At 47.4% G+C, this 12,956-nt stretch overlaps 2 protein-coding genes across 3 annotated transcripts; both read right to left on the reverse strand.

Moving 5' to 3' along the window:
• Nucleotides 1–498: 498 nt before the first annotated feature.
• On the reverse strand, nucleotides 499–7,618 carry LOC309965270 (uncharacterized protein C11orf52). Of its 2 annotated transcripts, XM_082844673.1 has the most exons (5): nucleotides 7,505–7,618; nucleotides 7,255–7,314; nucleotides 2,737–2,774; nucleotides 1,633–1,685; nucleotides 499–1,400 (listed from the first exon to the last, which is right to left on the reverse strand). In XM_082844673.1, exons 1-5 carry the CDS (start codon nucleotides 7,534–7,536, stop codon nucleotides 1,152–1,154), a joined length of 432 nt encoding a protein of 143 aa, XP_082700799.1. In that variant the 5' UTR covers nucleotides 7,537–7,618; the 3' UTR covers nucleotides 499–1,151. The 2 variants fall into 2 exon arrangements, with proteins under 2 accessions (XP_082700799.1, XP_082700800.1); XM_082844674.1 differs by lacking the exon at nucleotides 7,255–7,314.
• Nucleotides 7,619–10,887: 3,269 nt separating this feature from the next.
• On the reverse strand, nucleotides 10,888–12,128 carry HSPB2 (heat shock protein family B (small) member 2). The gene is made up of 2 exons (XM_082844744.1): nucleotides 12,010–12,128; nucleotides 10,888–11,519 (listed from the first exon to the last, which is right to left on the reverse strand). Exons 1-2 carry the CDS (start codon nucleotides 12,101–12,103, stop codon nucleotides 11,068–11,070), a joined length of 546 nt encoding a protein of 181 aa, XP_082700870.1. The 5' UTR covers nucleotides 12,104–12,128; the 3' UTR covers nucleotides 10,888–11,067.
• Between the last annotated feature and the right edge of the window lie 828 nt (nucleotides 12,129–12,956).

Below are 12,956 nucleotides of genomic sequence, written 5' to 3' on the forward strand. Positions count from 1 at the left end.
AGCCATCCGGAGCCAGCCCTGGTCCACCCGGGCTCCGCCCCATGCCTGCTCAGACCCCGCCCCCTGCGTGTCCAGCCTCGCCTCCTAATGGCACAGAGCACAACCTCTGCGGGCCTTCACCCCGTCCCTTGCCGGCCCGGACCCCGCCTCCCGACTGCCAGAACCGCGCCCCCTGCCCGTCTAGATCTGCCTCTCGCTGGCTCGGACTCCGCCTCCTGTTAGCGAGAACCTTGTCCCTCTGCCCGGACCCCGCCTCCTGCCGGCCCCGACCCCGCCCTGGGAGCTCTGCCTTTTGTAGATGGGAACCTGCCGCCAGTCCGTGCAAACTACTGCCTCCGGCGCTCTACTCCGGCCGCAGCCGGTAGTGCGGCAGAAAGTGGCTGGCCTTCCCTACTACCCTGAGGCTGAGTGAGACCCGCTGTGCTTCGAAGAGCCCGCAGACCTCCACCCAAGAAAACACACCAGGCATGTTCCTTATGCGATTTATTGATCCTAACGGCTCTGCACCCGCGAGAGAAAACAGTCCAGCTAAAGGGAGTTTCTGGGCCTCGCAGTGCTGTCAGCATCTGTGACTTGACGTCCTTGTAATCGATGGTCAGAAGACGCTTGCTCCATGCCTCAGCCCCGTCCTCATTTGTTTGTATAGGTCTGGGACCCTTGACCCAGCCACTGAGGAAATTGCCCAAGACAGCCGTAGAAGCTGTGTACGAGAGCTCTGAATGCTTTCCAGAGCACCTCTTCTTCTTCAGCTTTGGCGTTTAAGGTGTGTAGAAGGGATACCATCAAATTAACTCCAACAAAATCAGCTCAAGTGCAGATGCTTCAAGGGTAACCTGTTCTCTCTGCACCTTTCTAGAGAGCAGGAGCAAAGGTAGGGGGCAAAACCCTACCTTCCCGCACACTCAGCCTAGCCCCCTCATTTTGTAGAACTCCATCCACCCCCAGGTAACCCAAATACAACCCCAAGCTAATGGTGGCAAATAAGAGATAGGCTTAGGGAGAGCGCAAGACTGGGGCCCTCAATTCCAGGGGCTCTGTAGTTCTAAAACGTGTCCGCCATCCCTGGGCTGCTAGCCAGTCCCCCAAAGCAGTAGATTCTCCCCACAGCCATAGTGATGAAATGATGCAAGCAGGTCCATCCTCCCCAGGGCTCATACTAGGGTCCCGTTCTTGCTGTCATAGCGGGGTGTGGACTGGGGGAAGTAAAGCGTCGCATATTCTGTAGCATTTTCTAGCTGTAGGTGCTTCACCTCCTGGGCAGAGCGTGTCTGGGTTAGGCTGCACAATTGAATGTCTGCATAGTGTAAGCTGCTCTCCTCCGACCTGAGGCCTTGACTCATCTCCTGAGACACAGGCTGCTTTAACACCTGCTCATACGTACGTCCCGTTGGGTCATGGCCCTGAGAGGAATGGACAGCATTAAGGGAGATTCTTGACTTGGTTTTGCCCCTCACCTCCAATGCAGGGTCTGTTAAATGACACTTTGCTTTGCTGCTTTGGGGGATGGAGGAAGATGGGCAAAACCAGAAACTTCTACAGATGACTGAGACGTTTCTGTCCCAGGATGGAAAAGCTGAGTCCTGGGATCCTATGTCTGAGCAGCCTCCTGGAAGGGACGGAGGTTGTCATTACCTTTGTGCCATTCTGTTGCTGCTGCTGCTTTAATGTCCGTCTTGCTTGGCTCCCTGAGAGGAAGAAATCCGACTTAAATCCACCGACTTATATCCATTTTCTCTTCCTGTCTCTACTGAGATTGCCTTCTTCAAATCTCGGTGAAATTATTATGGTGGGCTTCTAACTAATCTCCCTGCCTCTGCTCTCATCTCTTACTTCTACCATTCCCACATTCAAACTCCTTAGCAGAGTATACAATCTGGCCCTTTCACAGTCTGCCCGTAATATCTTCCATCCTATTTTTTCACTGGCCCCTAACATAGTTCAACAGGCATATGTTGAGAGCCCACTGTATGCCAGGCTCTGTGCCACATTCTGGGGATAGAAGGATGAGTAGGCTGTTTTCTCCTGTGCAGGGGAGCTTGCAGTCTACTAGGGGAGACAAGTAAACAGACCATTACAGGGCAATATGGTAAGAGCTCAGCTACACCAAACATTTGGTCACTTTCCATAAAGTCACTCTCTTCTCTTGTCTTTTCTCTGCATGAGATAATTTCCCGACCTAAAATACCCTCTCCTCCCTGCTCCTCTTCCAACTTGTGAACTTGCTATTATTCCTTCAACATCGGTGTTTTCTCCCCTTCTCTCACAGCATGAATCTGGTGCTGTTGGGAGCACTAGTACCAATACATGGTATTATGGTTACTTGTTAACGTGTATAATACGTGGTATTATGGTTACTTGTTAACGTGTATCTCTTTCTCAAACTTGATTTTCAGTTCCTCTAGGGCCGAGACCATGTGCCCTTCCTCTTGTGCCTCTCTGCCTCCTTGGAATCCTGCCTAGTGCTTCATATACAATATAAGGGTTGAATAAATTTTTGCTAGATGAATGAAGGAATGAGCAACCAACCTTGCCACTCTGAGATAATGGAAAGGACGAGACTCAGAGTTTCAGAGCTGGTCTTGAACACAGTAACCTAACGATTCTCTTTGGTGTACTATCTTCCTTTAGCCGCCCCCCACCCTATGCCCCTTCTAAAGACACTGGTTCTCTTATCTTCTTTTCTCAAATTTGCACTCCCCCTAGCATCCCCCACTCCACCCCCCCAACACCCATTACCCATTTTCTTTTTCCTCTGGAAAGTTGATGGGCAGCTCCTGTGAAAGGAAAAACAGATCACTCATGTGTAAGAGCCTGGCCTCTATCTTCCCTCCTTCATCATTTGCTCTGTGGTCTCCTTAGCATTCTGGTAGGATGACCTTCCCTCACCTCCCTCTAACAAAGATTCACCCTGAGCCAGTCCCAAAGCATTTATCAAGGGTACCATAGCTCTCCCAAAGGGATGGTTCTGGAAGGTGGAGTGGTACAACTGACATAACCAAACCCAAAATACAGCCTCAGGCAACCAGGCGCTACATGCCAGGTATGTAGCTGGGTTGAGGGCTATTCTGGGATTGTCTAACAGGCTAATCCCAGCAGAGGGTAAGGGAAACTGGCCAAATAATGGGATATTCCTGGATTCAGAGACCCTCTTGCTTCTTCTCTGGTGTCTCTCCTTCAGGGTCTCTGCCAACCTGGGGTTCTCATTCTGGGAGTCACAGAAACTGCCACAAGGGCTGACTAATTAGAGCTCTGCACAGCCCTTTCCTAACAGGTGACCTCCCGCCCTGCTTTTTTGTCCTTGTTTTTAATTAACAGAGAAAGTGAGAGATGTTCAAGCTTTAACATCCATAGCACAGGAAGTTCTGAATTTGGTGAGTGACTCAGCTACATTGCCCTCCCTGCAGGACAGACCTCTTATACTAATTTCTGAGCCCCTGGGGTCCCCGATGGAGCCAGTGTGTCTACGTGATTGTCAACTGTTTGATGGCCAGAGAAACAACACTTGTCTGAGGAAATAGGCTGAATAGTTTGTGGCTTACTCCGGATGCTTTTTCTTGCTAGTACATTTCCAACTGTAACAGAGCCAACCCTATTTATCTGACCTCTGTCTCCCCAAGGAAGTTTCCTTCTTTTGCTAATTAAAAAGAAAGAGGGTGGGGACTTCTAAATCGTGTTCATTTTACTAATATAGAAAAATCAGGATTTTTCCACACATATCTGTCAGAGGTTTGTGTTTTGGTTTGATTTTTGGTTTTACTGCAGCTTGCTGAGCTGAGAATAGTTTGAGTCTCCATTTGAACACTAGAGGTGGTTCAGAAGAAAAGCTTTGAAACTATTTCTGGGTCTTTCTACTTCCTCGTCTTCCACTTTAGCTCTTCCTTTCCTTTACCACTGCCTAGTCATAGCCTAATCCCAGCCTCTAATTCCTTGCCCCTGGTCACTACTGTCTTCCTACTTACTTCTACTTTAACAGATAAAGAGAATATTAATTCTAAAATAACGTAGACTTGGGTGACTCAATTTTAGTGAACAGAGCCTGTTCCCACGTTGGATGTTGTACAATGCCTGGACACGGCCCAAATGGAATATTCAGTTAGACTCGCGGGTGATAGGATTTTATTTTTAGCCCAGAATTAAGGAAACCAAATGGGCACTCTCCTATATTGGTAGTAGGAATAAAAATTGGTGCAGTCTTTCTAGAATGCAATTGGCAATAAGTATAAGAAGCCTTAAACGTCAATGTGTGTACCCTCCGATGTAGCAGTTCTAAGCAATAATCAGACAGGTGCAAATATGGAAGCTCATTGTAGCATTATTTATAATTGCAAAAAATAGGAAATATCCTAAATGTCCAACATTGGGAACTAACTAACTAAATGGCATCTCCAATCAATGGAACATTATACACCAATTTAAGAAAGATGTTATGTTGGAAGAACACCTAATAGCATGGAAAATTTTCCTCTTTATTAAGATAATATAAAGGTAATATGTTTGGGGATAAAAACTATGTATATAGGCATTTAAAAAGGATTACATGGAAATACACTAAAATGTTCCTGTCATCTCTGGGTGCTTATATTTGTGGTTGTTTCTTATTTTCTCCTCTTTGGTGCTTTCCGAATACACAGTGAATGTGTATTACTTTTGTAATCAGAAAAAAAATTTTTTTAATAAAAATCTCAATTGTCACAGTGTCTTTAAGTTTCTGAAGTTTATTGAGATAATGAGAAATAGAGAAGAACAATATTTATCCAGTCCTACTAATATTTTAAGAGGAAAAAATATATTTTGGTTAGAATATCTGGTGTAGTGTTTCTAGCCAGGCTCTAGAGTCTGATTGACGGTGTCAGACTAGCTGTATGACCTTTAGCAAGTTTTTTACGTCATTAGGCTTCCATTTTCATTTTATTTATTTAAAAAATTTTGGCCATGCCACATGGCATGCGGAATCTTGGTTCCCTGACCAGGGATCGATCCCAGGCCCTCAGCAGTGAAAGCATTGAGTCCTAACCACTGGACCGCCAAGGAATTCCTTCCATTTTCTTATTAATAAAATGAAGATAATAATAGAACTTAAGACTCATGGGATCATTGTAAAATTTAAATAAAATAATAAATGTAAAATACTCAGCTAGGTGTCTGGCATATAATGAGTGTCAATCAAAGCTGACTACTATGACTACCACCATCTGAGGAAGAAATAACCAAAAATGAAAACTATGAAGACTTGGGAAGAAAGTGAGTGAAAGATGCTTTACACCCCCTTCTCTGGAAGTTTTCATGTTTCTAGATGTCCCATGTCTATAGGACATCTCAGAGTTTAAAAAGTGCTGTTCTCGGGCTTCCCTGGTGGTGCAGTGGTTGAGAGTCCGCCTGCCAATGCGGGGGACACGGGTTCGTGCCCTGATCCGGGAAGATCCCACATGTCGCAGAGCCGCTGGGCCTGTGAGCCATGGCCGCTGAGCCTGTGCGTCCGGAGCCTGTGCTCCGCAACGGGAGAGGCCACAACAGTGAGAGGTCCGCGTATCACAAAAAAAAAAAAAAGTGCTGTTCTCATTTTATAGATGCCCTAGAACTTTGGTACCTTACTCAAGAAGGCAAGAACCAAATTTCCTATTATTGCTATATCTTCTGCCTCTATCACTATGCCTGATGCATATAGGTGTTCAATAAAATATTTGTTTAATAAATGAATGAGTAGTAGGAACAGGACTTGAATCCAATGTACTGACTCCAAATTATATGTGCTTTTCAATGTACCTCACCTATCTCTCTAAACATAATGATACTTTATTCATAAACAGGACACCCTCAAGACAGATGCAGGCATGGAGTGGTAGAGCTAAGAAGGCAGTGGACAGGATAAAACTAGGCCCACGGGTTTATAGTGTTAAAAAGAAACAACAGGCCGAGACTTCCCTGGCAGTCCAGTGGTTAGGACTCTGCACTTCCACTGCACAGGGCATGGGTTCGATCCCTGGTCGGGGAACTAAGATCCCACATGCCAAGTGCAGTGTGGCCAAAAAATTAAAAAAAGAAAAGAAAAGAAACAACAGGCCTCAAATGGTGTTGCTTGTGCTAAGCTCATACCACCAAACCATGGCTTAATACCTAGCCTAACAGGAGTTTCAACCTTCCCCAGGAATGTAGTCTTAAACGTCAGTTTGGAATTTTCTGGTCAGCATCAATGAGATAATCTGCCACACAGACCTTTTCCATCACCCAAAGGAAGATGAGGTCATCTGCTCTTCCCTTGATCCCTTCCCCCTTCTGCCTATAAAAGCCTTTCATTTTGTACAGCTCCTCGGAGCTCCTTTCTACTTGCTAGATGAGATGCTGCCCCATTCATGAACTGTTCAATAAAGCCAATTAAATTTTTAAAATTTACTTGGTTGAATTTTTGTTATTTAACAACAGTGATGACAATCCTGGGAAAGAACAATAAAGACAATATGATTCATTTATTGTGAGGCTTTCACATATAATCTGCTCTTCAAGTTCGTGATCTAAACAACACAGGTTGTGTTATCTACATATTACACATGAGGAAAAAGAGAAGTTACAGAATTTGCCTAATGTCACACAGCAAACAAGTGTGAAAGTTATATTCAAATATTGTATGGATATTCTCATTTCTGCCCTTTTATTTTTTATTTTATTATTAATTATTTTTACTTCTACCCTTTTTTTTTTTTTTTTTTTTTGCGGTACGCGGGCCTCTCACTGTTGTGGCCTCTCCCGTTGCGGAGCACAGGCTCCGGACGCACAGGCTCAGCGGCCATGGCTCACGGGCCCAGCCGCGCCGCGGCATGTGGGATCTTCCCGGAACAGGGCACGGACCTGCGTCCCCTGCATCGGCAGGCGGACTCTCAACCACTGCACCACCAGGGAAGCCCACTTCTACCCTTTTAAATAAACATTTCTCCAAAGTTGATTTGCTTGATTCAGGAGGCAGTATTATGGCATGATTATAAGTATGGGCTTTGAAGTCAGATAAACTTGGGTTGGAATCTTGGTTTGTTTGCTTACTAGCCATGTGACCCCAGACAAATTAGCTAACTTCTCTGAATTTCAGCTTCTTAGCTGTAAAATGGGAGGAGTAAGACCACATCCCTCAGAATTGTTGGGAAAATTAAATGAGATTATAAAGTTCCAAATACTACAATTATTACCATTATCTGGAGGAGAAAGGAAGAGAATAAAGGAAAAGAGGAGGCAGAAGAAGACAAAGAGAAAAAAATGTCAATTTACCATTCCAGCCCTGTCCTAGCCGTTGGACAGACAGCTGGCTTGGCTGTTTTTTGAGGTTTCCTGAAAGGAGGGAGCACAGAAGGGGTGCTGCTCTGGTGTTTGCCCCTGGAGGTGCCACGTGGAGGAGGTGCCATGTGGAGAAGGTGACAGTGGGAAGTTGGCAGAGCACTAGCTGCAGGCTCTCTCTTATTCTTGGGACCTTCATGTCCACCAACAGAGACCTTACCCTCCGACCCTTCCCCCTACTCACCAGCTTCCCCCGCAGCCGAGCCGGTTTCCCATGGTGCTCTGTCTCCCAGGGAGCCCAGCTGTTTTGCTATAGATAGGGGCTTGTGCATTTCCTGGTTCCCGGTTCAGCTTTCAGTAGCAGCTCCCAGGGAGTCTCCGTCAGGGTCAGATTTCAACCTAACAGGTTGGACTTTGGAAGCCACCTGCTGGAAAGATTCCCAGGTGACTGCTCCCAGCCAAAGGGTAGAGGAACACACACGGGCTCCAGGTGAGAGCAATCTCACCTTCGGGATTTGGAGCTGCTTTGATGAAGCGTTAACTTTTGAGCTTCAAGCTTCAGCGAGAAGAAACCTGAGACAGAAAAGGGCTCTGGGTTTCCTTAGGAAATGTTTCTCTACTACTTCACACTGTCATTGAAATGTATCGTCTATAATAAAGAGTCTTACCTATGTTTCCCCAGCAGTAAGCAGGTCTAATTGAGTTTCACTTTCAAGGTAATCGGTGTCAGTCTCTTATTATCCTTGTCCAGAATCTGGGATTGAATACTGGACTCTTTGGGTAACTAAAATTTAGGGAAATGTATTCCTTTTGTATTCTCCCTTGCTATTGGAATTAATGTGGGCAAATCACTTTTTTCGAGGACTGTAAAAATGGAGGGCTGAACTCATTATTTAATCCCCTTTCTGGTCAAAAATCATATGATTCTATGATTGGAATGGTCTCAGCACTTCTTAACCACTCACTTCCCCATCCCCAGTACAGAACTACGGAATCTCCATTTAACCTCAACTCAGCTTCTCCTCCAATGACCTGAAGCTGATTCATTCCACACTCACTGGCAACTAGGATGAAGTTGAGCAAATTCCTCTGTAGAAAATAGGGGCTCTAGGAGAATTTGTGGAACCTGTATGGCTTGTCTTCAGTGTTCCCACCCCCTCTTTAGTGTCTTGTTCAGATGCCCAGTTACTTGTGTGTCCCTTATGGATGTTCAGGACCCAGCACTCAGCCCTGTACTCCACAGAGGGTACCCTGGACGCTTCATTCCTCCCCATCTTCTTTCCTTATGAAAAATGGAGATAATAAGAGTCACAGCCTTGTAGAATTGTGGTGAAGATTAAATGAGATAATGTATATAAAACTCTAGTCCAGGGCCTGGCACATGGGACCCTCTCAGTAAGTCCTAGCTATTGTTATTATTATTACTTCTTTTTCTCAGCTAATTGTTAGATGGTAAAGCATCTTACTTTATTGTCTGGTGATGGATCATTGCACTAGCCTCTTATTTCATGGCCGTGCTTCTCCCTGGCAATCCATTCTGTACTCTACCATTAACTGTATTCTTTTCATCCTGTTACCCAAACTTCTTAGTTTGGCACTCAAAGCCCTCCACAATCTCGGTCCCTTTCTAGCTACTTTCTCTAATTTAAAGAAAAAATTTAAAGGAAAGCATGTGAGATTTTTATATGACCAGAAATTCCAAAGGAACCAACACTGTGTTGTGGTGGCCAGAAAATCTGATATACCCAAAGCACCATTAATAGAAGTCTAGAGTGATAAACAATGGTATTGATTATTCCACTGAAGTCTGTACCAGTCAGTCCATGATTGGAATAATAATTTTAGGTTTACATGTTGAATTTCAAGTTACAGTGTCAAGAGGCAGTGTATTGAAGAGAAAGTTGTCTGAGTTATAAGTGGTATGGAAAGTCCTATAAAATATGTTTAAAAGAATTAGGCATGTTTAGTTGGGAAAGGGAAGCTTTTGGAGGACAGGATGGTTACTTTTAAATATTTGAAGGGACTCTCAAGTGAAGGAAGGATTGCATTTAGTTTCTGGACATAACCTGAACCAATGGGCAGAAGTTACTGAAATGCAGATTTTGGATCAATGGAAGGAAGAATTTATAACAGATGTGTCCAAAAAGAAAATGAAATGGGCTACCTTATGAAGTTCTAAGCCCTCGGTCACTGAAAATGTCCCAGAAGTTGGCTAATAATCTTCAAAGTATTTGAATGGGATGGGGATTTGGACAAAATCAGAGGTTTCAAATTTTTTTCTAGCTAAGGAACCCTTTCTTTTAAATGAAGCTCAGGTAAAAATTCCAACTACGAAACAGATCAAAGTGAAGCTGTTCTGGTTGAAGTCTGAATAGGATCCTTTTACAATTCTTTTTCTTCTCAGCTAGACGTTAAGATGCCTGAGAGTAGACAACAAAGGAGCATAGTTTTAAATTTATATTTACAATGTATAACCTCCACAGTATATTACTTGGGGTTTAATTTGTTGAATGAGTGAACAAAAGAATACATCAATAGTTATTTCTCTAAGGCATGCTTTAATTTTTAATAGATGGCAATCCTTTAACCAAGAATTGTATTCTTCAAGTGAGGGTTCTTATCCTGGGTGTCCACAGATTCCCTAACAGGGGCATATGAATGGATCTCAAGAGCTGTGTGAACCTATTCAAATTATATGCCAAATTTCAGAGCATGTGTGTTTTTCTGGAAAGAGGATCTATTGCTTTTATTGTCCATAAAAAAAGTTAAGAATCAACCACTTTAATGGAAGAATTTCAGATATCCATCACAACCTAGTAAAAGATATATTTGGGGGCAGGGAGGTCTTCTGGACACTCCTCAAAGCATACACATGCATGTTCTCTTGATTACAGAGAGCAATTAAGAGGTCAGCCCCCCCCCGCCAGGCTCTCCTGAATACATCATACCCCTAGTATTAAGACTCTACTTCCAAAGGAAGTTTCCCTGGCCATCACCACCATACCAATAACCCTAGCTCCCCTGCATTTAGACTTGGATTGGGTGGAGTGATGCAGCAATTCCTCTCTTTGGGATGTTTCAAGGTTAGAAACAAATGCTTTCTCTCATAGGCAGAGGGTTGGGAGGCTTTGTGATTTAGTGACAATGGCAGAGGCTTCTGTGTCTGTGCCCCTGTGTCTGCATACTCGATCCCTCAGAATCAGAGACCATTTACAGTGGACAGACCTTAGTATGGGAAACCAGGGCTTTAGGCAACTCTGCAGCCAAAAGCTGATTTCCCAACCCCTACCCAAAACAGGCCAGACAGTCTGGAGACCCTTGTTTTTGTGTCTCTAATCACCAGCTCAGACAGTGCCCTCTGGGCTGTTTGGATGGCATATCCCTTTTCCCTCCCAGGATCACTCTCTCTTTTGTTGCATTGTGAGAAAATTATGGCCAGGAATTTGATCTGGAGCCAGTGTCAGCTTCCAGGTGTGATCTCAGCATCCAAGTGTGAGCTCAGGGTGCTATGACATTGGGTACATCTAACTGAGGACCTTTTTGTCTAGCTGTCCTTTTTGTCTCCCTCCCTGCCCATCCCATCCTCCAGGCCACAGAATAGGGAGCAGCACAAATAAGGCCCTGAGATTTGGGTTTATTCAACTCCACCCAAAACTAAATGAAAACACTATGACACGTCCCAAGGGACCAAACCATACATTGTGACCATGCACTTTTCCCTTCCCCCAAGGATGCTGCTACCTCTGGGGTGGTGAGCAGCTAGTCCTATCACCGCGGGAGCTAGAAAGGGTGCTGGCTCTGTGGCACTCAGGGCTCAACACTGGCTTCCTCCTCTTCCTCTGGATCAGGAGGTGCAGGGAGCAGGGAGATGTAGACCTCATTGACCTCTGTGTCCAAATGTCGGCCACCCCGAGGCGCCTCCAGGTTGAGGATGCCATCATGGGAGAGAGCAGCGCGGACCCGCCAGGGGTCAACATCAGCAGGCAGGACGTAGGTTCGGCAGAACTCTCTGGACACGAAGCCATGGCGGTCCAGGCGCTGGGGGTGCCGGGCAGACACCTCCAGTAGGTTGTCCACAGTCCTCACGGTTACCTCATCGGGGGTAAAGTGGCTCACATCCAGAAACGCCTGGAACTTGCCCTCACTGAGCCGAAGCTCAGAGGCCCCTGCCCTGCTGCCCTCCCCAGCTTGGACAGCCCGGGGCCGGACATAGTAGCCATGGTAGAGGGTGGGGGTCAGGATCTCTTCTGGCAGGAGGCCTGAGGGGCAGAGAGAGAGAGAAGGCAAGAGTTAGAATGAGGGAGGATGGGGTGGGAAGGAGGGCGACATGAGAGCAGATCAGGAGGTGAGGCCTCGGGAGAGCTGGAGGGGAGTCAGGAGAAGCAGGGAAGGGGAAGGAGGGGTCCCAGTGGCTGGAATGAGGCGGCTGGGGAGAGGAGACTGAGAAAGGGAATGAGTTGGGATGAAGAAGAGCAAACCAGACAGGGTCTGGGTGGTTCGCAGGGGAGGCATCCCGAGGGGAGCAGGGGCAGGTATCAGAGCACAGCGGGCAGCAGTCCGCACCGAGGTCGGTAGGAAGGGAAGGGAGCCCTGCCCGGAGGGGATGAGGGGGGAGTCTGGGGTGGGAGACGGCTCGCCCCAGGAGTTCAGTTAAGCCCAGAGTGGGGTGGAGGCCAGTATCATTGGGAGTTCAGCCCAGAATTTCAGCAGGTGGGGGTGGGAGGCAAGGGGGTGGCGTCCGTGCCATACCTTCCCCGAAGCGCTGCTCGCCCAGGCGGCTCGGGTTGGCAAACTCGTACTCGGCGGTGGCCGGGTGGGCATGTGGCACCGAGCGGCCCGACATGGCTGCAGACCCGCCGGCGGCCCCGGCTCGAGGTGCGGCCCCAGCAGGCGCAGCAGCACCCCTCCAGCTGCCGCAGAGCCCCAGCGCACTTGGAGGTGGGGGCGGGGTCTACACCACCCAAAATAGTGCCGAGCCCGGTGGGGGAGGGGCGGGCAGCGCCCGCGTCGAGTGTGTGACCCGCGCCGCCTGGACCCCCGTCCCCTCCGCTGCACACTCTTCAGCTGTCACGGGGGCCCCCCCCGGGGAGGACAGCTGGGGGTCCTGGCTGCGGAGCGAGCTGGGGAGGGGAGGCTGGTGCCGGAGGCCCCGGAGAGACCACGCTGAGACCCTCCCAAAGAGTTTGCACGTTTTCCACGCCCCTCTTCCCCTCCTCAGTGGTAGGCATCCGGCGCTCTGCTTCATCAAGCTCCCCTGGATTTACTGTTCTGCCAGGCCTGTAAAGTGAACGACGCAAACAACTTTCTCCCCTTTCTCTGGGGTGGGGTGAAGGGCCTTCTTGCCTAGGTTAAGGTCAGGGTCCTCTCTGAACGCAGGGCGACCCAGGGCACCACGTGGAAACCTGCCGTTGACATGTTGGTGATCACTACTCTCCTTCAGGGACCAACAAAGAGTTAATATCCTGGGGCCCAGCCTAGGAAGATTCCAGTTCCTGCCCAGGCCCAAGATAGTCTCTGGCCGCATTCCCTTGGCATGCTAGGCTGCAGAGGAGGAGGAGGGGCCCACTGCCCGCCCGCCTGGGATTCCTGCCTCAGTCCCAGCTCCAGAGAAGGGGGGCGGGGGGTGCCATGGGGTGCGGACAGAAAGCGAGTAAAACAAGACCAGGACAAGTCACTGGCCAACTCAGACGTGTTTG

This window comes from Leucopleurus acutus (genome assembly GCF_964270905.1).
Source record: "Leucopleurus acutus genome assembly, chromosome: 8".
Taxonomy (NCBI): Eukaryota; Metazoa; Chordata; class Mammalia; order Artiodactyla; family Delphinidae; genus Leucopleurus; species Leucopleurus acutus.